Below are 24,297 nucleotides of genomic sequence, written 5' to 3'. Positions count from 1 at the left end.
CCTCACTTCTGAGTGGACTGGGGAACCTGAGCATCCTCATGGATCTTCTCATGTAATTTCCATTTTTCTGATGACACTCCCCTTCTTCCCCCATGAAAACCCAGCTGTGCTATCCTGTGGAAATGCAGTGGTTTTCAAGATGGCAATATCAAGCTTTAGCTTTGGCTGTTCTACTCCACAATGGACAGCCAAAATCCAGTTTCCCAACCTGATAAGATGCACTGGTGCTTCCAGGCCTATTTTCAGGTCCCAGGCTCCACTGAGAAAGGTATCACAGTGACCCAGCAAGGCAGGTGCTAGGGATTTCTGCTCCAAAGCAACAAACAGCCGGTGGAGTACATACCCATGTACACACTGCAAGCACATTTGCTGAATAAAGAACGATTCACTCAAAATTGCCATCTCTGCCCCAAAATGTGTGTTTGGGCAAGGGCTGAAAGCTGAGACAGTTTTCTAAATGATGTTATAGATACCATATGGGGTTTCATCCTCATCACGCTACATATAGCTAAACTGATTTTGCTGAGAAAAACTGCAGCTGCAGTAATTTAATATGTTTTATTTTGAAGGGCTGAAGTTTGGTAAAATTACATGCAACTAAATCCATAAACGCAGCCACCATTTGGCACCATCAGCAACAAATCCTGCTTTTGTCTGTGCCCATAATCAACTTTTATACAGAAGTGAAAATAAAGATATTTAACTTTTCACATTAGTTGGATATTTGAAAAAGTGTGTGTTCCTCATGTACAGTATTGCCTTTAATGCATTTTTTTTCCTCATTTATGGTGAAAGGAATGAAATTAGACCGTTCTCTATTCTAATCCTTTCCAGTATTGTAAAGCACTAGCACGGTAGCAGCTCTCTAAAGAAAATGTATAAATAAATTATCAGCAATCTCGTTAAATAAGAACTTATTGGACTTTTTTCATCTTCTGTGAGAGCTAAACTTTGGGTTTATCTGTGTATGACACATGTTTACATGAATGCCATATAAGAAATAATTCCAACAAAGTTATTTTGCTGTAAGGGAGGGAGGATAAGTAAGAAATCTTACTTCTTTCAATATTAAGTATGTGAAAGCAAATTCAGGAATTTCCAGTGTTGATGAGAAGTAAAAGACATGTAGCTCTGCAGCTGCTTCACAGACCATTTGATAAACCTCCAGCAGGTTAAACAAACACGTGGGAAGGACTGTAAATGATATAGCAACTGCAGCCTCTCATCAAACATGAAAATCAGCAAATGACTTTGCAGATATAATAAACACCTCAAGTGCAGAAAAGCTTCCTAGCCTGTGATCTGCATTTCACAGGTCAGAACACTTGCTTCTGCTAGGAAATCACCCAAGATAGTTACCATAATAACGGTGACTGCAGAGGTTATTGCTAATGGATTTCTAAATGCTAAGAATCTCTTAAGTGGCAAATCTGAGCATTCTGTGCTGATTTTAAAAAGTGCACAGTAAAAATAAGTGTCTATGAGACAAATGCAAATTGAGGGATAAAAGTGTATTTGTAGACACATACTTCAATTTCCTAACAGCCTTTACTGAGATATATACATTATTTTCACGTTTTGCTTCTACAATGAATTCTTTTTTTTTCCACAGTAGAACTATGAAAAAGGTAGGGGATGATTTTGTGACAGTTTTTTTTCAGGCAAACCATGCCCTTAATCTGCAAAACCAGTTAGCCAGTGAAGACTATTTAATATTTTGTTAGGGAATGAAGCATTAGAGCAAGACAGCACAGCATCGGAGTGCTTACAAAATCTGAGGGAAGCTGAAGTCAAAGGCAAGGAAGGTTTCTTTTGATAAGTCTGGAAAAGGTGATTGAAGTCCGCATAACTTGAGCAATGCTGCTTGAGAAGGTGGCTGCCCTATAGCAAATGATGCAAAGAGGGCTGCTGAAGTTAGCAGCACCTGGCCAAAAAATAATAGGATCGTTTTCATCTTACGGTTTTACTTGACACAGGATTGTGAAGAAATTTGACCAAGTTAACTGCAAGCATAAGAACAGCTATTTTTAACACCTGCTGTCTTGCCAATGTCATATTAATCACAGAGGAAAAAAAAAAAAACCAACCTGGCTCTGGAGGTGTGTTTGCACATAGGTAAACATCTACCCACCAGGGATGGATCATCTGTCTGTCACATTCGTCAGTCACTGTGAACCTGGCTCAGATGTTAACAGCTGAGCTACAGCAAGAATAACCTGGGAACCATCTTCCCTCCTAGCAGTGTCATTTCATGCAACTTGTACCCTTGGATCACATAAGAAGTCTTTATTTATTTTTTTAAATCCATGTGGATTTTTTTTTTTAATTACTCTCATCTCTTGGTATTACTTTCTGTATTTTCCCCTTATTTCCATGTTTATCTTGTAAAAGAAACGCACACTATCTGTTCTAGTATTACACTATGCTGTACAGACCTTTTCATTTAAATTGTAGCACAGCACACACAAATGTTTAATTCAGCTAATACAATTTTATGTTGGTAAATCAAGCACAGTGTAACTGGATCACATGTTCTGTCTCTAACGGTAATCTATACCGGATCCCAGAATCATACATATATTTTAACTCTCAATTATTTTGTTATTTCTTCACAACCTTTGCTTGTTTTCCTATAGCAATCCATTTTTGCTTTCAGGATTAAACAGTCAGTTCTATATTTTGCAAAAAACCCAAAACCATAGTGAAGCAGCTAGAGCGGTCTTTCAAATTCTTCAGCTTCCAGCTGATCTACATTCGAGTTAGTTGTGGGGAGTAGACAAACCCCCTCAGGAAAATCACATTTGGTGTAGTCTGAGACAGAATATGAACATTTGCTGCACAGCAAGCTGTTGGTCAGGGAAGGGGAAAAAAAAAGGCATACTTTTGTGTTTCTGTAAACAGTTAAATAGCACCTGTGTGTGTTCACAGCCAAGGATCAGAAGAAAACTGCCTAACTGTTTTCTACTGACATATACATTGTGTATTTAACCATTTCAGAGCCTGAGAATTCCCAGGACATTAATTATTGGTTTTATTACAATAATTTAGTATTTCATGACTTCTCCCAGGAATATTTTGTATCCTAAGCAATTACTGAGGACACCACATCATACAGTAATTATTTTTTTAGTATCGGCTCTGTAAATATTATCCTTACAAGGCATTTTAAGGTTCTTTGATTTGCATGTGCTCCCTTCTAAACTCAGTAGCTCAAAATTCGGCCTACCCTAAAATTTGTTTGTTTAACATTTCATTTTTACATTAAAATTCTGTTACCAAACTCCCCAAAAATGAAGCTGCAAAACTGCTAGCAACAGCAATACTAGAGCTTGAGCCACTGCAGCGGATGCACTCAGGGCTGTACGTTCACTGTGTTTTCCCTCCAGTTTGATGGCCAGCCCTGGTTTTGAGATCAAACACTGTGCTGAAATAGGAAACCTGTATTATAGCATGCTTCAAAGAATCAGGTAGTGTGGAAAGAAAGTGCAGTATTCATGCATGTACAAAGGAACTGAAAAATCTGGTCACTTTAATTTCAGACTTCAAAGTCTTGACAATTTTCCTTCAGAGTAGAGCGACCTAGTTTAACAACTGACCTGTTAGTACACCCCTGCAACTGAGTATTAATCTTGCAAATGACAAATAATAATAAAAAAGATTGGTTAGAGAGAAAAACAGGCACCCTGTGGTAGAGAAAATGTCAAAAGAATGATTTATAACATCTATGTTTGGTTTTTCCTGTGCTTCTCCATAAGGGTTGGCATGCACTCTCACCATAAATACAGACATTTTGCCTGTTCAGGAATAGTTCACAGTTTGCACTGTGGAGTAGAAGGTGTCTGGAATGAGACTTGGGAAGTCATAACGGCTCCTGGTGGTCCCAGAGGCCAGCACAGCTAGAGCACAAGGGTCAAGCAGGAGGTGAAATCACAGTGCAACAAAAACAACATGATGAGGAGGATATTTTGCTAGGTGTGTTGAGCAGGGCAGAAGGCAGGCAGCTGTGTTATACTTCTGTCCCACAGAAAAAGGAAATTCCCTGTTTGAGGAAATACTCCCATTATGTCTCCTTGTTATTTGGTGCCAGTTCTTTGAACAAGAATTTACTTAGGAGAGAGACAGCTACATGACTGCAATCCTCCTAGCTAAATTAATTCTCTGAATTCACAGATGATTCAAACAGCTGTCCCAAACTACAGTTTGCATTACAGTTGTTGACTATAGTAACTATAGTTGAGCCCTTCACCACTTTAGGCAATAAAACTTCACATTTCTATGTCTCCCAATAGCACAGGTGTCTGAGTCGGTAGATGCAAGAAGTAAAAAGTATGTATTTTTTTTACTTTAATATCAAATAGATTGGGTACAAATTAGCTTTTCCCTAAAAAAACAGACTTTAGACCCAAACAAAGCTATTTGCAGAATTTAACTGAAACTTGCTAATGATTTCAGCCAACAAAAATAAAACACTGAGAAGCTGAAACATTTCACCTCTTTAAAAACTGGGGGGGGGTGTTTCACTATTTTACATGTTTTTTTTTAACAATACTAACTTTAAGACTCAATAAACAGCACATACAGAATTGGGCTAAAAATAAAATGAAACTTTTGTTGTAGATTTTATGAAATATTTTAATCACCCTCACATTTACTGTGTCTTTTTTTGTTTGTTTCAGGAAGGAATTATTTTTATGCTTGTGTCAGGTCATTTTTTTTCCCCTTCATCGCCTCAGTTGTCAGTAAGTGAACTGAAACAAGACAAGTAAATAAATAAACGAACAATTTTCACAGCATTAGTGTTGACAGGTTTGTCCATGTTGTTAAAACAGGTAAGAGGACATTGGATTTTAGTCTGGAAAGCATAGGAGCAGCTATTCAGCCTATCCATATTCAGGACAGCACTGAGAACATGCTTATCTTTAAGCAAATATTAAAGTCTTCTTGATTTCAAAGTGTCTCTTGACCAGTGTCATCAGCTCTTGACAATGTATCAGTACTGTTGGGAGTATTTGATGCACTTTTTAAAGCTCCTGCAGGAATAAGCAACCACAAGAACGATACCTTTGACTCAAGTGATATTGACCTAATGCTTCCCTTCGGCTAGGTAACACTTTGGACCCTCGTCAAGCCAGGAGGAAACCTCAGCCCAGGAACTCAACAGGAGCTATGGCCATCTAAACCTAGGGATTTGAGAGGTTAGCTAACAAGTGAGCACCGAATACTTTATTTTTAAATGACAGAAGTTTTCAACTACATCTGTGATTCTGAGTGAAGGGTCTTATCTGTGAATTTTGAAACACATTCCTTTCATCTATGTGCCCAAGTACTAGTCTGACAGTGCTAGTTGCATGAATGAGGCACAGTAAACAGCCCCCTGGCTTCTGTAAACTACTACATGGGCAGAGTATCAATAAGGTTTCATTATACACTGGCCCACAGTCTAAATTTAAAGGTTCAGAAGAGAAAATACGTTTTGTTTCTTACTTTGCAGGCTGCTTGTCATGCTGGCGTTAACCTCAAGCCTCATTTTTATGTTAAGAAATTCTGACTGTAAAGCTAAATAATGTTTCAAACAATCATGTATATATAGATATAACTAAACACCTACACATCTGCAAAATTAAGTCCAAGTTTCAAACTGCAATTATATTAATGCATATAATTTGAATTAACTATAATTGCAGCAATTCTGTAAATCCCTTTGAAAGAATATATTGCTTGTTGATTTTGCACCATGTGAAGACATGATAAATATGACATGTAGTCTTGTTGCATGAATAATGCATTCTGCATCTTAAGCAAGCAAGTTCTGCTCCAGAGAGATGCTTAATCCATTCCCTGCTTCTGGGGATGAAAGGAATTAAACTTAGTGCACTGATCTCACAGTATGTGCTCATTTGACTTTAATTATAAAATGATTATTTCAACTTTTTTTTTTTTCCCTGTAAAATAAACCAAGCCTGAGCTCCATGTAACCTTTATAGAATTATATTAATTCTCTGTGCATTCAGTCTTTGCTCATCAATACTGCACTTTCAATACTGTTTCACATGGAGGGATAAAAACAACCTCTTGGGGTTTACAGTTGTTATAGTAGTTTCAGGTCTCACAGCAATAAATGCTCCCTTTTTTGATATGTGGCCAAAGAAGGAACACTGGAATCCTTTAATGTGAATTCAAATGTCATGAGAGGGAACTTTCACCAGGCACAGGGAGATGATGTGGTCCCACACAATGCTGGAAGATTTACATCACAATCTGGATATATATTTTCATTAGTATTTTTTCCAGACTGTTCAAACCTCAGTATAAGATCATTTACCTTGCTAAAACCCAGAATTTTTCTCTTGGCTGATTCAATGGCTAGTGCATTCCTTGGGAATAAGACATCTGCTGTCCATGTCTCAGGAATGACAGAGCATCAAGTGGATTAGACAGCTATACTGTCAAAGGCACTGCCATGGTTTAAGCTTGAAAAAACAGCACTTCAGAAATGTGATGTTTTATCAGGCATACCATCTATAGGGAATAGAAATGAATGCTCTCCATGTAAGGATTACTGACAGTAAATCCAGCTGACATGTCTCCATCCAGGTCTAGAAGAACTTACCAGATTCATTGCATCATAGCTTCCCATTCAAAGGCTATTTGGAGCTGACCTACATCTTGTCAGAAGCACAATCCTGCCCCCAAGCAAAAGCAGCTGTACTACTTCTGATCTCAAACTAGTTAATGCTACGAGTTAATACTCCTAGTACATCTCCTATAGCCAAGACAAGCTGGCTAGCTGGGATGCTTCCACATCTGAGTCAAGACTAATCCATAATGTGGATAAACTGCCCAAGGACAAGCAAGAACAGATGCTACTTACAAGGTGCTAGTTTACATACGAAATGTGGGGTCAAATTTTCTCAGTGTCCAAGTGATATAAAAATTTACAGGTTATTTTCAGAATCTTCGGTAAACTCCCAAATGTTCAAGTAACTTCTCAAAATAGTACTTAGTTTTACAAAGCTATTTATGCATCTAAACCCACACCCACTGTGCTAGAATATGAATTTGTCAGGGCATGAAAAAGTTTTGTTTTTTTTTTTTTTTTAATATCCAACCAGCTCAATCTCATTTATCCTTTGGGACTCCTAAGGTCTAGAGATGCAACCACAATGCATTAAGATAAATGTCTTCACTATATTAAAAGCTGAAGAACATAGATAAACTTAGATCATTTTTTCAGAACACCTGAAATGAAACAGAGTACACTTCACCAAACATTTGTCAGTATTGTCTCTCTGAACAAACTATGCCTATGCAGAGCACACAGGAAAGATTTATCTGCAGTGCTCTCAAAGACTCCAGAATATACTGCAAATTTTTTAAAAAATCTGAAATAAATGGTCATTGGTCATGATGGCTATTCAACACTTGAAATTCCTAATCTTATCAAACACTCTAAAGAAAAACTGCACCAGTTCAATTTTCATTAAACCTTCTCTTTAAAGAGTAGAAGTAAAAATCATCAGCTCTCAAAATGTCATGTGAAACCATGAACTTCAGTCTGTATTCAGACTTAGTGTGTTTTATAAATACAGTAACCATACCATAAATGACAATTACTAAGTTCACAGTGAAAAAATTAAAAGGATTTTTTATAGAAAGTAGATACTTAGTACATTAAATATTAGCAACCTATGAGCTAAAGGTACCTGAAAAGGTACCCATGTAGAGGTATTCACTCTAAAGAACAGTGATTTGATTCACTCTAAAGTACAATGAATTTTTATTTATATTGACTTAGAGAAAAAACAAACAAACAAACAAACAACTGGTTGGTGTTTGTATAATGAAAGACTTTCTCATAACAGTAACTACACACTGGACACTGTATTCATACCATATCACAACAGTCATGATCTTCATGATTCTACCATAAAAATAGCAATCTTTAAATGACTAGGATGTTTTCAACAGACAGAAATGTTCATTATGAGCAAAAGTAAATCATCCATCTCTCACATGTACAAACATGCACATAAGGCATCCACAAAACATGTACTTTGGCCTTTCAGAAATGCTATAGCTATGGGGATGAGATCTGAGCCTGGCAGTAGTAAAGGTCTGAGCTCCATCCCCGGTATCCATAGCCTCCCTGTGGGTTGTATAACTTTGTTCAATAATAAGGCCATGGAGTGCAGAGAATATTAACATTAGTCATTAGAAGGTGGGTGACATGACCTTACAGTTTCTGATTTCTATTGCAATACATCTTCCCTATGAGTCAGAGGTTACAGTGCTTGAGGTTAGACTGGCAACATCAGTTACTCTGCCTGTACACAACTTTTGTCAGTGTTCATTTGTCTTCATTAAAAGATCTCTACAATTTTACTTGAGGTAAAAATCCCTTTAGATTGCTGCATAATACATATAAAACTTGCTTTTTGTGAGCATATTTTGCAGACTTGTTTGAAGTAATTAAAGGAGACATAGGTATGAAGATCACACATTTTAACCATTTAATTAGTGGTCCAGCTTTGCGCAACGTGATGACAGAAAAGACAAGGATGGGCATATGTGTGTCAGAAAATCAAGTGAAGATGAGAAGTCTGATGGAGTGTTTCTCTACTAGATTTCTGAGCCTGTCTGATCAGCAGTAGAAAACATGAGTCAATCACCCTATACCATCAAAATCATATATCAAAGAGCAGATTTCATGAGGCCTGAGAATACATGAGCCTCTGATGAAAAGGTTGTTGTAATCTATGTCTCAAATCTGCTGCAGAAGACAGAGACACAGGGATGTTCTTCATAGGAAAAGCTCAAGGTAGCCTAAAAGTGAGAATTCCTTACAGCTCCCACGGAACCCTCCTCATAAAGTTGCTTGGTAGTAACTGTAATTAATTTGCTTTTTATAACTAGTTGAATTTTGGTTAGTATTACCTTGCTGTTCATGAACACGTTAGGTGTTATAAAAAGCAAAGCAAAGTCTTACCTGGAATACTCTGTCTCCTCACAGACAGTGCTCCATCAGGTGCCTTTGCCTGGTTTGCAGATTTTGTGTAAGGACTCTCATCTAAACAGAAACAAGCAACACTTCCAATTACTGTTAAATATAATGTTAAAAGCAATATATTTTTTACCCAAATACTGTGTGAACTAACAATGCAGAACACAAGAGCTGCTGTGAACTACACAAGGATGGGTATTTCTGAATGCTGACTCAATGCTCGATGTCATGTTTTGACTTGATGACAAGGGCTCTGAATAGCAGAGCTGAAAAGGATGAGGTAAAACTCAAATCAGAGATAACGCTTAGTTGATGACAGACTTGATATACAAAGGACTTTTTGGTTTTAACATAACCATAGAAATTTCCTTTTTCTCATGTTAAGAAGCTTCACATGTCAAAGACTCAAGTGAGAGAGGCCATCCCTGTTCAGGAGTGAAAGGCTTCCAGAAGCTTTTGAATATTCCGGCTGTAAAGATGCATTCCTTTTGCTTTGGGATCTGTCACTGGGTGGTTCCTTTTCTGTTATAATGATTAACTGGGGAAAACATCAGAAAGCTGTGGCCAAATAGGCCAGGCACATTTATGCCTGAAGAACAGCACTGTAATAGTCTGTATCTAAATGGGGGGCTACATGGAACACCTACTGCTCAACCTCAGTGCTTAAGAGACCACTAATGATTGGATAAGCAGATGAGTCACCATTTAAAGGCAGCATTAGGCAGAAAGTGAGTCAATGCTACACCCCTCTTAAGAGCAGACTGATGGTAGGGAATAAAATACATTGTAGCTTTAAAAAGGACAAGCTACAAGCTCAGGAAAGGAATGTGTGTGAAAGAGAAGAAATAATATGCATTTTATTATTTCAATCAAAAGAAACGAATCAGAAGAAATGAGGCTTCTGTCTTGCTTGTCCTTTAATCCAGTGCTCAAACACTTTAAAGTATTATCAAATCCTTCTACTTGCATATTTTCCTTCAGGATGCAAAGGACCAATACGTTTACAGAATCTGTATGAACACATACTTAAATACAGATCAATGAGTAAAGGAGTCAAAGACTGTGTTATCTGGCATAGCATCCTTAGATCAAGAACCACATAAACATTTTCTGGAGAATCAGTTTTTCTTTTCAGCTGACACTCTTGACGTTATAAACCTTCTTTGCTGATTACACTATTTAAATATTGCAAAATCTCAAACTCCTTTAGACACTTGCATCAAAGACAGCAGTCCATTTTTATACAAGAGACATAGGGGTTTTGGCCACCATAATTTAATTTAAAACCAGGTCTCAGAAAGAAGTGGCTAGAAGAGCTGTTGTCTTTTAAAACCAGAACCTCTGCAGTGAAATCTGCTACTTAGTTAAGTGGACGCATTAACGAAAAACCCAAATGAATTAAAAAGAAAAAGGCAAAACACTTATAACCATGCACCTTGATGAAAATGCAGCAAGTAATGAAGAACATATACTGGTAAAATACCTCAACAGCCAATGTAATTGTTTTCTCTACAGTAAAATGAACTCCCATTGCTTTAGGACTACACTGTTACAAGGAGAAAGATAACAGGCTTGACTATACTGTATGCTAGTACAAACTCCAAGAAAATAAAGCTGTCAGCTACAGGAAATACAGAAGCGTGAAAAAATATTAACACAGATCCAGCTACTTTATTTAAGAAAAAGGTAGACATCTAAAGCTTTGTTCTTCCATTTGAGGAAAGTGAAAATGCTAATATTATTGCATATGCAGAATACACATCCCTTATTAAAGAAAAAAATTACAGTAAGAACGAACTAGAGCTTCTGAAGGAAGGAGGATTATCTTTTTCATAGAAGAGGCACTGCTGAGCTTGAACTCAAGACAAGGCTCTCTGAACAGCCTTACTAACTCATATCAATACCAAAAAAAGAGAGTTCATCAATAACATGTGGCTTACATGTTCCATCCTTTATTACTTATTTGCAGGTATTGAATGTGACAGTAGATAGTGTGAGACACACATTTTTCTATTAAAAAGTGGGCAGGAAACATAATACAATTTCTCAGGAACCAATGGATGGTGGATGGCTTTTGGGCCCTATTTGAATGTGTGCCCTACCTATGAAAAAATCTATCAATTTACGGAACAAAGCACTCCTCTCCAAGTCGTAGTTATTACATATAAATCCTTTCCAACAGGTTGGAGAGAGGGCAAAAAGGAAAGAAGAATTTCTACAACCAGACCTTTTTCATTGAATCTTTGTCACTGAGCAAATGGAATAGGATCTTCCCAATATTGCACTGTGCTGAGAGAGCCTGTGGTTGTCCCAAGTTCAGAATAAAGAACAAGCCTGCAAATCCTTCTGGTTAACGACACCAATGAGAGGAGGGGAGTGCACATTCAAATTACTTACTAGGGAGCCTGAGCAAAAAGTCTAGAATTTTCTACATAACAACTGGTAGATATGACAGGTAACTGAGGCTGCACATGTTAGTAGCCTAGTATTTTAATTTAAGCTTATCAACACTGAAAAAATATATTTATATGGGTTAGATACTGTAGGCATGTAATTGTGTTACACTTCTTATTCTGTCTACAGATTTTTCACAGCAAAAAAAAGAGGTCCAAAAAGTTGCTTCATAAACTCTGAATCCCTATTAATGCAAAATATACCCAATTATTATTGGGAAAGAACAGTGAGTCATTGTATCATCAGTGGACTGGGAAGCTGTTCCCAGGACTGGAAGGAATTATCTTTCAATGCCCATTTAACAGTAAAATCACACTGCAACATAACTAGAAATCAGTGTAAAGGATTCCCAGAAGCAAATGGAAATAAATATAACCAACTGAAGAAAGAATGCTAACAGCCTTATTGAGATGCTTATTCGAGACAAAAAAAAGTAATACAAAGAACAGACAGATGCAGAAATAGATGCCATCCTAAAGAACAGAGTAACTGAAGAGACAAGGAAGCCCTGTTAGCCCCAAAATGTCAGACACCTTTCACACTGTCAAAAGGGGAAAAACCTGTTTGTGTGTGTTAGCAAAGTTGCATATGTGGCCACAAGAATTTATTAACAAATTATAATTTACTGATGTCTCCATCCACTCTACAGTTAGCAGGGAGGGTCTTAAAACATGCAAAAATATCTCATGATAGCAGTACCTAGAGGGACTTATCCGAGTGTTTTATATTACCACTCCCTCCTCTACAGCACAGATAGATTTCATGGAGATGAAACCCAACCCAGCAAGCCAACACCCTGAAAAAGCAAAGGAGCAAATGGGCATGAAATATTCCTCCCTAATGGGAGACAGTAAATCAAAATTAGGTAAAGCTGTGACATATTTAATAATGCACACATACAAAGCAGAGGGAGAAACAGGCTGCATTCAGAAACATATATCTCACCTCGCTACACCCCTAATATTAATACAACCCAATCATCAACAGGGAGTGAGCCATAGTCTCTGAAGAACTCACAGGCTGACCTGCATCGACCCTGAGCACAGAAATGCTTTCACCTGAAACAGGCAGACACACGGCTGGAAACCTGCCGTGCAGTGCCCCAGCTCCCGGCCATGTTGGGGGGAATTGCACTGCGGGCGCCATGCTCGCTGCAGCGGGACTAGGGTTGCAATGTGGGTACACTCTGGGAGCGGCAGTTATTACATCACTGGTTTTGGTTTTTTTAGCTTTCTTGTGTTTTCCTCTGGTTAAGAGATTAGACAGCCCATGGTAAACAACTTCTAGCAAGTCAGTAGATCATATTAAGGTGACTGCTATGCCAGCAGATCTCTTCACTCTGTGACCACATGAAACAAACCCTCTTATGCTATTAGTAGGTGGGGGTCATTTCCCCCCTCCCAAATCATACCTCCATATTGTTTGTAGTTGCCAATGTGTGGTAGTGAAGAAGATGCTCACTATGTTAGCTCACCTCCTTTCCTGGCAGAACACAGCAATAATCTCAGAGGGAACGTCTTGCAGATTACTGAGGTTCTTAACTAGCAAAGCAAAATGATCTTCCTATTCTCTCCTTTTGCTTGTCCTCATGAAAGCAACAGCCCCAAATACCAGTAACAGTAGCTCACGTCCCATCCTTTACAAGCCCTGCACACAATTCCTCTAATTCAAGACTGCAAAGATCAAGTGGACAAGCAAGTCGTCCTCCGGCTTCCAAAGATCTGACTTTGACTTGTTTAGGCAACTGCTAGACAGAATCCCTTAGGAGATGGTCCTGAAGGGTATAGGGGTCCAGGAAGGCTGGGCGCTCTTTAAGAAGGAAGTGTTAATGGCTCAGGAGCAGGCTGTCCACAGGTACTGTAAGAGAAGCCAGTGCCAGAAAAGACCACCCTGGCTGAACAGGGAGCTTTGGCTGGAACTCAGGGAGAAAAGGAGAGTTTAAGGCCTCCGGAAGAAGGGGCTAGCAACTCACAATGATCACAAAGATGCTGTGAGGCTATGCAAGGCAGAAATCAGGAGGTCTAAAGCCCAGCTAGAAATTAAACTGGCTTCAGCAGTCAAAGATATCAAGAAATGTTTCTATAAGTACTTCAACAGCAAAAGAAAGACCAGGGAGAGTCTCCATCCCCTGCTAGACACAGAAGGAAACATGGTAACAAGTGATGAGGAAAAGGCTGAGGTGCATAATGCCTTCTTTGCCTCAGTCTTTAATAACAAGACTAGTTGTACTGAGGGAACCCAGCCTCCTCAGCCAGGAGACAGAGACTGGGAGAACGAACCCTCCGCATTCCAGGAGGAGACAGTGACCTGCTGCATCACACAGACACACACAAGTCCATGGGACCGGATGGGATACACCCAAGGGTGCTGAAGGAACTGGCTGGGGTGCTCGCCAAGCCACTTTCCACCATTTACCAGCAGTCCTAGCTGACCAGGGAGGTCCTGGCAGATTGGAAATTGGCCAATGTCACACCCATCTACAAGAAGGGTCGGAAGGATGATCCGGGAAATTACAGGCCTGTCAGCTTGACTTCGGTGCCCGGGAAGCTGATGGAGCAGCTCATCCTGAGTGCCATCACACAACACGAGGGACAACCAGATGCTCAGGCCCAGTCAGCATGGGTTTATGAAAGGCAGGTCCTGCCTGACAAACCTGATCTCCTTCTACGACAGGGTGACCTGCTTATTGGATGAGGAAAAGGCTGTGGATGTAATTTATCTTGACTTTAGTAAGGCCTTTGACACCGTTTCCCACAGCATTCTCCTGGCAAAACTGGCTGCTCATGGCTTGGATGGGCACACGCTTTGATGGGTAAAAAACTGTCTGGATGGCCGGGCCAAAGAGTTGTGGTGAACGGAGTTAAATCCGGTTGGCGGCCAGTCACGAGTGGTGTCCCCCAGGGCTCAGTTTTGGGGACACTCCTGTTTAACATCTTTATTGACGAACTGGACAAGGGGATCGAGTGCACCCTCAGTCAGTTTGCAGAGGACACCCAGTTGGGTGGGAGTGTTGATCTGCTCGAGGGTAGGGAGGCTCTGCAGAGAGACCTGGACAGGCTGGAGCCATGGGCTGAGCCCAACTGGAGGAGTTTCCATAAGGCCAAATGCCGGGGGCTGCCCTTGGGCCACAACAACCCCCAGCAGCGCTACAGGCTTGGGGAGGAGTGGCTGGAGAGCTGCCAGTCAGAGAGGGACCTGGGGGGTTGATTGACAGCCAGCTGAACAGGAGCCAGCAGTGTGCCCAGGTGGCCAAGAAGGCCAATGGCATCCTGGCTTGTGTCAGCAATAGCGTGGCCAGCAGGGACAGGGAAGGGATCTGACCCCTGTACTCGGCACTGGTGAGGCCGCACCTCAATTCCTGTGTTCAGTTTTGGGCCCCTCACTACAAAAAGGACATTGAATGACTCGAGCGTGTCCAGAGAAGGGAACGGAGCTGGTGCAGGGTCTGGAGCACAGGTCGTACGGGGAGCGGCTGAGGGAACTGGGGGTGTTTAGTCTGGAGAAGAGGAGGCTGAGGGGAGACCTCATCGCCCTCTACAGCTCCCTGAAAGGAGGTTGCAGAGAGCTGGGGATGAGTCTCTAATGAAGTAACAACCAACAGGACAAGAGGGAATGGCCTCAAGTTGCACCAGGGGAAGGTTTAGACTGGTTATTAGGAAGCATTTCTTTCCAGAAGGGGTTGTTGGGCGTTGGAATGGGCTGCTCGGGGCAGTGGTGGAGTCCCCATCCCTGGAGGTGTTTAAGAGTCGGGTTGACAGAGCGCTGAGGGATATGGTGTAGTTGGGAACCATCAGTGTTAGGTTAATGCTTGGACTAGATGATCTTCAAGGTCTTTTCCAACCTTGATGATTCTGTGATTCTGTTACAGCTACTACTGTAGGCTTATTGCCTTAGCTATTGACTGTGAGGCAGATAAACAACTTTTAGCACGTTCCTGCCTGTTTTTAACCTGCTGGCATCTCTATTCTGTAATGATATGAATTGATTCATTCTTTGAGATAGGTACCATGCTGTGACCCTTTTATATCATTCTATATTGCTCTTACTATACAGGGGGGAGGCCCTCTGTCCAAGACTAAGGGCTCTGCACACTGTAGCAAACCAACAGTAATGTAACCCTACAAAGATTATACAGTGGACAATGTATATAGATATATATGAAGTGCTTGATACTGTACTATATAAAATCTTTAGGTATTTTCTCTATTCCATTTAACATCCTCTGAAGGATACCAATGGGGACACTTAAAAGGGAATAAAAGGAAAGTCAGAAGGTATTTCCTCAACAGTCAAGTCTAGGCATTCAACATTTCAGGTGGTTTATGGCAACTGAACTATTTGCATGTCTCTCGAGGTTGGCTGTGAAAGCTATTGACCCAAGGATGTTGTTTACAGATGTGATAAAGCCTAAGAGCACCCCTCCTGCACGTCTTCACAACAGGTTAGAGGATGTTTCCTTCACTGCTGCTGCCACACATCCAGGTTATAACTACTGAACCCAGTAAACATGTCCAAATCCTGTGCAGCACCAGGTGGCCCCAGAAGGCCACTAAGCACAACTATATCCTGTCAGATGTGAAGGGGAAGCCTCTTCCCACCCCATTGGGAACAGCTACTGAATAACTCAGTGGCTGCCACTTCAGCCCTCCTAAGTAGAGAGAAAACGTGATGATCCTTCACTGTCTATCTTGTCTCTCTCACACAACAGCTTGTTCTCAGCTCTACGTCACCATTTGTACATGCTTCTCTTCTGCAAAGCCTGCATTCCTCTGGGAGCAGGGGGAATAACATGGCATCAAATTTCTAAGTGAGGAATTTCAAAAACAGGGGAATTTTTTAATATTGAGAAGCTTGGAAGCTATATTAAATTTTTTTCAACAGGAGATATGAAAGCATTATGAGGGAGAACAGTGAGCTTCCATCTTTCAGTTTTTCATTCTTCGACAGCTTACTTATACCTCATAATAGGATAAGCCTTTCTTTAGCCAAGGGACAACTGAATTTAAACCTCTTAAGAGTCTGACAGTGTAGCTCCTAAGTAGACTTCAGAACCCAAGCATGTGAAATCTGAGATGTTCCTCAAACATTCCCCACTGTGAAGTGTCTCCAACTAATCTGAGTCCCAAGATACCACAAGGAAGCACATTACATCTTCAGGTGGCTACACCTCCAGCTGTCTCAGTGTACAGGAGGAGTAGGATTGACTGTACATGTTGTTGCTTACACTGTTCGAGTTAGCATACACCTCTGACTAACAGAAAATCACATACCTGTACAGAGGTAGAGGTTGACAACACAAGTAGTTTTCAAGAGGATGACTACAGCAGAGAGAAGACCATCCCCAAGATCAGTTTCTTAAAATTTAAAAGCACCAAGTTCACAGATATTACTACAGTTACTACTTCAGGCATTCCTAGGATCTGTAACATCCCAGACACAGAAATTTGCCATTCCGTAACTTTATAATGAAGAATATTTGTCACTAAAAGCAAGAGATTTTTATGTATCTTGCCAGTACAGCACAAAATACCATAGGTTTTCATACTTTCTATATCAGAAATGTTTCCTGAATTTTATCTTTAAACAGCATGAAGTTCAGCATTATCTAAAAATGTAGCATAATTTTCAGCACAGTATCATACCAGTGATGGTAAATTCTGAGCTACAGCATTCCTGGTTATCCCTGCAGCTTGCAGATGGAGGCTTTCACAGAAAAAATAAACATGTATTCACCGATACCTGTGCTTTACAGAAGCTCTGAAGTTGAGGAAGGCTTATACAGAGTCTCAGCACAACTTTTAGGACCATTTCTGCAGAAACTTACTCTCTTCTAAACTCAGACCTTTCTGTTAAAGATCTTCCATTCTGTAAGAAAGCAGAAGTATCTACTGGACGCAAACCCCAGTCTCACATTCAGAGATGAACATGCAAACTCCCAGCTACACAATCATTCAGTCTTGCTCGCTCACTCTGATCAATGTTTTAGGTATGTCATACAAAATAAAACAGATTCCTCTGCAACCAGTTCCAGGCCCTGCACTGTAGCAGGCAGAAGAGGGAATCTGAACTCTAGATGCCCTCTGTACTCCTGTGAGCAGCCCAGCCACTGCAAAGTCACCAGGACCACTCTAGAAAAATGCCCCCAATCCCATGTAAGCTCATCTCAATTACAGTGCTTTGTTCCTGGTAAACATGCAGAGTCATTTTCTCTGAACTGCTACAAATTCTGGAAAATGTAATCTTCAGGTTGATCTACAGCAATGGGAAGGGAAAACAGTACCAGGAAAATAAGAAAAAATACCGAGAAGGGAGTTGAAGCTTCGTTATCACACTGCCTTACAGCTTCCAGCTGAGAGGACTTCTGTTAAAGACAGTGGACAAATCTTTCCCCTGAACTTAAAGAGCAAATAATTCTGAATGAGAACTGATTAAATAACTGAATATTTATGCAATAGCCCAATTAATGTAACCAGTACCAGTTACAATCTGTAGATCTATAACAGTTATAAAAGCTGTAAATTAATCATAGCAAGAATGCTACTATCCAGACCTTTACATCTCAATTATTGAATACACTTGAATCAATAAACCACATTTAAAGTTGCTGGGAAGCAGTGAATAGCGGGACTTTTACTTTGGCTGTTGATGGGAGATTTGGCACAAGTGTTTTTAGCCTGGTGTAACTTTTAGCCTTAGTAACTGTTACTGAAAACAATAATGAAAAAATACCTCAGAGAACATATTTTTCCCGGGGAAAGAGGATGTTTTTAAAAAATTTGCTTTTAAAAAATGCAAAAGTCTAGAGAAAAATTAACATCCTAGAACATGCATGGTTACCACAATGTCACCACAGCTGTGTCAGAGCGTAATGGACTATAAACAGTTGAAAAAAAGACACAAATTGGCTAAGTTCTTTCAGCAGATGTATAATGTACAGATTTTGAATGTATATGCTTCATGAAACAACAAAACACCAACAATTTGCTTTGCCCATATGCTAACTCCTTCAGACTTGTTATGGGAGCTCCAACCATGAAAGAAAGCATTAATTTCTCCTACTGGTGCAGAGGAGTAACAATTTTTCAAGTTCCTTTTAGAGCTATGGCTTCAATCACTTCCAATGAGCCTTCATTTTGAAATGGCAATGCTGCTGTTTGAAGTAGTGCTTAGAAATATCTAAGATTTCCTAAGAGCTGCATGTAAAGTAGTCATTAATGAACTGGGCTCCAAGTAGGACAAATATGAATGTATTTAATCTTAATCCTTTCTTATCAAACTGTGCTCAGTGCTCTCCAGCAGTCTTTATTAAGAAAACATAGGGTTTCAAACGCTTCCATAAGTAACAATTGTTGGTGTGTGTGACATGGAAGAATTACGAGAAGGAAGACTTAGAATAGCTCCTCTGGTAATTTTCTTTTTCATATTTAGCAGATGTATCCTCTGGTTTTCTTAGAAACTTAATTTTAACAGTTATAGCACCCAATGAATAACTGTGTTGTCTCTCTAAAGTGAAAATTTATTCAATTTTATTATACTTTATGTAAATTTAATTCTCTTTTTTTCTGAATTATATGGTTACTTATTACAGTAGCAGCTCAGTTTTAATCTAGAAGCAAGAGAAGTAGGGCACTGTAATTATGCATAACCATGCCATTTCCTATTGATATTTACAATACCTCAGTAAGCTTGACCGTATGAAAAATGATCTGAGTATCTTCCAAGTTTTCTTGTCCAAAGTTAATTTCCTAAGCCCGTGTTAGGCACCTGAATGGAAATTCTTGGTTTCCTAAGTGGCTAAGTATGTTGATCTCCTCCCAAAAGCTATTTTGCTCAGGAAAATTCAGAATTTTCCTAGACCATCATGCAGAATGTGAATAAAGCTGAAAACATGTCTTGAGAGATGTTAGCATATGCTGATATTCACTTCAGTGAATTAGCTAATAAAGAAGTAATCCTCTTTAAATAATACCCCAACCACAAACTACTTCAAATCTGATAAATGTCTTTTTGTTTACATAGCATAAAGCATTTATTAAGGCATTAAACTTGAATGCCATAGACCAGAATCATTACAGAATCACAGAATCATCAAGGTTGGAAAAGACCTTGAAGATCATCCAGTCCAACCATTAACCTCACACTGACAGTTCCCAACTACACCATATCCCTCAGCGCTATGTCAACCCGACTCTTAAACACCTCCAGGGATGGGGACTCCACCACTGCCCCGAGCAGCCCATTCCAACGCCCAACAACCCCTTCTGGAAAGAAATGCTTCCTAATAACCAGTCTAAACCTTCCCCTGGTGCAACTTGAGGCCATTCCCTCTTGTCCTGTTGGTTGTTACTTCATTAGAGACTCATCCCCAGCTCTCTGCAACCTCCTTTCAGGGAGCTGTAGGGGGCGATGAGGTCTCCCCTCAGCCTCCTCTTCTCCAGACTAAACACCCCCAGTTCCCTCAGCCGCTCCCCGTACGACCTGTGCTCCAGACCCTGCACCAGCTCCGTTGCCCTTCTCTGGACACGCTCGAGTCATTCAATGTCCTTTTTGTAGTGAGGGGCCCAAAACTGAACACAGGAATCGAGGGGCGGCCTCACCAGTGCCGAGGACAGGGGTCAGATCCCTTCCCTGTCCCTGCTGGCCACGCTATTGCTGACACAAGCCAGGATGCCATTGGCCTTCTTGGCCACCTGGGCACACTGCTGGCTCCTGTTCAGCCGGCTGTCAATCACTCCCCCCAGGTCCCTCTCTGACTGGCAGCTCTCCAGCCACTCCTCCCCAAGCCTGTAGCGCTGCTGGGGGTTGTTGTGGCCCAAGGGCAGCACCCGGCATTTACTGAATTATTACATAATTTTAGGGTTGAAAGTGAGTTTCACTCTGTTGTTTTGAGTTTCTGTTTATCGTCTTGAACTTCTGTTTATTGTTTCTGGAAATAATACAGGCATCATATAAGTGAAATGCCTAAGGCTTATCCAAAGCAGCTAGAAACCGAAGAAGCTGGAACAGTGAAAAAGCTCAGAGAAACTGAGGATGTAATTTTCCTCTATGAGACAGTTTGGGATTTTTCTGTATAAGTAACTACTGCAGAAAAACCTTATTCTACAGGATGGGGCTATAGATCTTTTCATTTAAAAGGAAATTCCTAAGTGGCACATATCTCACTGACAGGAAGCATTTCTAAACGTTCAAGCTATAATTTTTGTTCTGAACACCCATGGTTTGTTAAGAGTTTCATCTTAGTCCACAAGAACGTTTTGTTGTTCTCCCTGCATGTGTTTAGGAACATCACATCACTCTGGTGCACTGTCGCATGCTGGCATTGTGTGAAGGGGCCATACATAAGCTTTTAGGAAAGAAAAAAAAATAAATCAGTAACTGTTTTCTTTATGAAGTTACTTAAGAGATTCAGTTACATTGTTTAATGTTGGTAAAGCTAAATCAGCATCCCTCAAGAATATTTGAGCCAAACTTGACAGAGGAACACCAATGTCAAGAAGATGATAAAAGTTCTAACATAGTTCCTGGAGAAGGACTCAAGTTGCATAAAAAGTAAGTAAAATATGTTAAACTGTTTAGAAAGCAGGGGTTTAGTTTGCTTCAAGGAAGATAAGAATAAGCAGTCACAACACTATATTCAAAGACAAGAAGTTAGGAATGGTAATTTTTTCATGAGGTTAGTTATCCTGCCTCTATTCCAGTGTGGTACTAATGCTATTTGCAGTAAATTATAGAATGTATTTTTCAGCCTATTTGTGTCTGTAAGTGCCTCTTAGTGAGGACCTCTCCACCGCTTTCCTTTGGACACTACTCCACAGAATGGCATCAGATCTCACAGATAGAAAACAGTTTCCTCCATCAGTCTACAATTTTCTTTCCTTGCTTTAACTATTCTATTACTCCTAATAACATTCTTACCCTTTTCAGAAGATCTTATAAAAAATATCTTTCATGTACTGTTCATTCTAGAAATCACACAGATTACTGTGCTTACTGCTTTAGGCTAGAATCCTACCAGTTCTTTTTACCGGGCATGATTTACCATAAAGACTGGCTGATCTTGCCACTGAAGCACTAGGATATCCATCTGGTAAAGAATCCATTTGGTTTCTTTAAACCAAAAATTTGCACAAGTGTAACTCCGGTGTGGACAACATCAAGAGTAAAGCATACTTATGCATCTTAGTAATATGTTGTATAAATTTACAGCATTAAAATTATCCTTTTTAACCCCACTAACAAGCTTTATTTCTTTGATTCATAAAACAATTCTAACACTGTCACTAGGAGCTGCATAAACATTATACTGGTACTAGCATATTTATATTGGCACACCAGTGGGATTGCCGCACTTATTTATAGTCCAAAGGATGCACAGTAGTCCAAATTGGCAGTGAAAAACTGTTCTTTCAGAATGCACTTCTTTCAGGAGTCAGACTATAAACCTGGCACCTTCCTCATGCCCTCGTGAAATATTGTCCTACTTTCAGCCCCTACCCTGGAAGAGTTTACTCTATATATCCACAAAGACTGCATGATAACTTCGACTGAGGTCAGCCGTCAGCAGAACTTCACCGTTTTTGGAAGCTCTGGACAAGTCTGAACACAGTGCAGAGTAAGAGTCTTTTTAAATAAAGTGCTGTGTGCTTTTAAGAGTAGGAATGAAGCATAGTAACAAAAAAAGATGTCAAGTTGACAAAACAATATATACATACCTGTTTTACTTAAAGCTCACATAAAGCCTAGACCACCTTCTGTGCTCAAGACAGCATCTATCCATCCAGCTGGTTGTTTATGGAAAGCCTTTTAACCTGTCAAATACTCTATTTGTCAGTGCCTCCTGAGTCCTTTTTAGTCTTAAAGCTTATTTAGGGCAAGCAGTATTCCTCAAATTCTGTAAAATGGTAGTTACTAAAACTGCCCACTTAGTTATTAGAACTGCCAACTTAGCCCATGTCTGAATCAGCTCTTTGTAATCCTATGGAAAATACAATAATAAAGAAACAGATACAGGATGGATTTGTGACATACATGAAAAATTATACCCCCATAACCTTCAAGAAGGCAGGCAAATATTTTTTAATCTATCCATGCACCAGTCCCTCAAGCTTTTTAACCAGGACTCCTTCTACTTTACGAATTCACAGCTGCACATTTATAATGTCTTTGGCTCTGAAGCTCCTTGAAACAACAACAGCATCAACCTATCGCCTACCACAACTGGAGCAAAAATAAACAAGGATTTTGTTTTTTCATAGTGTGAAAACTCTACTTAAACTTTTCATCCAAACGCTACAGTAAAGGTGAGGTAATTATTAAATCTTTCTCTGCATTATCAGTGTATTGCCAGCACTTTCAGATCCATCATAATACTGTGTGTGTGTGTGTGTGTGTGTGCGTGCACATGTGCTTAATTTTAATGACAAGTCTATTCGATTCATAAAATAATTTCAAAACAGACAGCAGAAAGTAATTTAAAATAACAGGAAATCTCACACATTAAAAATAGCTTGAACCAACATGACACAATATCAGATCAAGGGCTCTTGCTGAAACACGGCGTTTAAGGCAGAAGCTCAAACAAACCATGTGGACTTGCCATGTTCTGAAGGTCAATCAAGCTCCAGTTTTGGCAGACCAACAGCATGATGAACACCAGAGTCCAGATCACTCTATCATGGTCAATCTGTGCTCTGTCCAGGTTTGTATAATGAAGGAGTGAGGGAAACCAAGCTGATTTTAGGAGCCAGAATAGAATAAAGGCAATTAATAAGACGCAGTGTGCAAGACTTCAGACCCAAACAAGTGCTAAATATATTAACATCTGCACACTATGCAGTCAATGAAATACATCTGTAGTAAACTCCTGAAAAAAACAAATTAAGCCAAATAGGCCATATCATAATTTCACAAATACACTACATCTTCAGTATCTGAAGTCTTTAAAAGGGGAGCCTGGTGCAGAATAGAGTACACATTAATGTAAACCGCCAGTGGGAAGGAAGGGAGAAACATTCAAGATAAGAAATGACAGAAAATACTAAAACTGTAATTCCTAAGCAAGAACAGAGCAAAATGCTTTCAACTACTTGCTGTAGCTTTGAAATCCAGATGACAAAAATATCTTATTAAGCATGTCAGGAAGCATCCATATGGCTTGCATCACTGCTCCTATAACCAGAAGATATAACTGCGTACACAGCTAGAATTTTATTGACCAAATCAACAAGAAAACACAGAGAACAGGACCTATATCACTAACCAGGGCAAGATGTCTGATGAACGACAGCAAAAGTTTGATCTTTAAGGTATTTCAAGAAATAACTGGTATTTTAAAAAAATGCCAATGATTCCAAGCTCTGATTTCTGTATTGCACAAAGGAAGCACTTTGCTGCAGAGTCAGAGTTGAACACACTTTGCAAGAACAGCAAAGCAAGCCACTGAGACCTGTAAGAACTGCTGGTTAAGGCAGTAGCTTTTCACCTGCTGTCTGTCAAGCCCTGAAAGATCACAGACTACTGTGCTACATCTCTTGAATGGTCCCCAAGAAAAAAAAAAAAAAGATGTCTTTGCTCTGTACTGCAGTCTAATTATGGAACATATCTATAAAGGTGTGCAACACCACTAAGTATCTAAACAAAGAAGAATGAAGCCATTAAGACTAACAGGCACCGTCAGCTGCCCGGGGCTTTCCCAAGAGCCTGTGAAAAGCAGGTTTCTGCACTACACAGCCAACACATTCTGCCTTCCAGGTCTTATAAAGGCTCGAAGATATGCCTTGGTTTTGGCTGGCTAGAAATGTAAATGGTTCTGAAAACATTTTCTAACAGGAGTTAGGGCAACA

At 39.9% G+C, this 24,297-nt stretch overlaps 1 protein-coding gene across 16 annotated transcripts in view; it reads right to left on the bottom strand.

The window, feature by feature from the left end:
• The window catches only part of GRIP1 (glutamate receptor interacting protein 1), a 235,284-nt gene that overhangs the window by 104,141 nt on the left and 106,846 nt on the right, over nt 1–24,297 (bottom strand). For 14 of the 16 annotated variants that reach the window (XR_003397644.1, XR_003397643.1, XM_026841100.1 and 11 more), the window contains exon 2: nt 8,987–9,067. The exons of 1 other annotated variant lie outside the window; for it this stretch is intronic. Coding sequence is in view for 12 of the 15 variants with exons in the window: in XM_026841100.1 (XP_026696901.1) it covers nt 8,987–9,067 (81 nt within the window). In the remaining 3 variants the exon portion in view is untranslated. Of the gene's footprint in view, nt 1–8,986; nt 9,068–24,297 lie in introns of those variants that run through there. One more of the 16 variants, XM_026841109.1, reaches the window with a different exon arrangement.

The sequence above is a fragment of the Athene cunicularia genome (assembly GCF_003259725.1).
Source record: "Athene cunicularia isolate RWA chromosome 1 unlocalized genomic scaffold, athCun1 chr1_part2, whole genome shotgun sequence".
Classification (NCBI taxonomy): Eukaryota; Metazoa; Chordata; class Aves; order Strigiformes; family Strigidae; genus Athene; species Athene cunicularia.
Note: the sequence above shows the minus strand (reverse complement) of the source record. Positions and strands in the feature narration are given on the sequence as shown.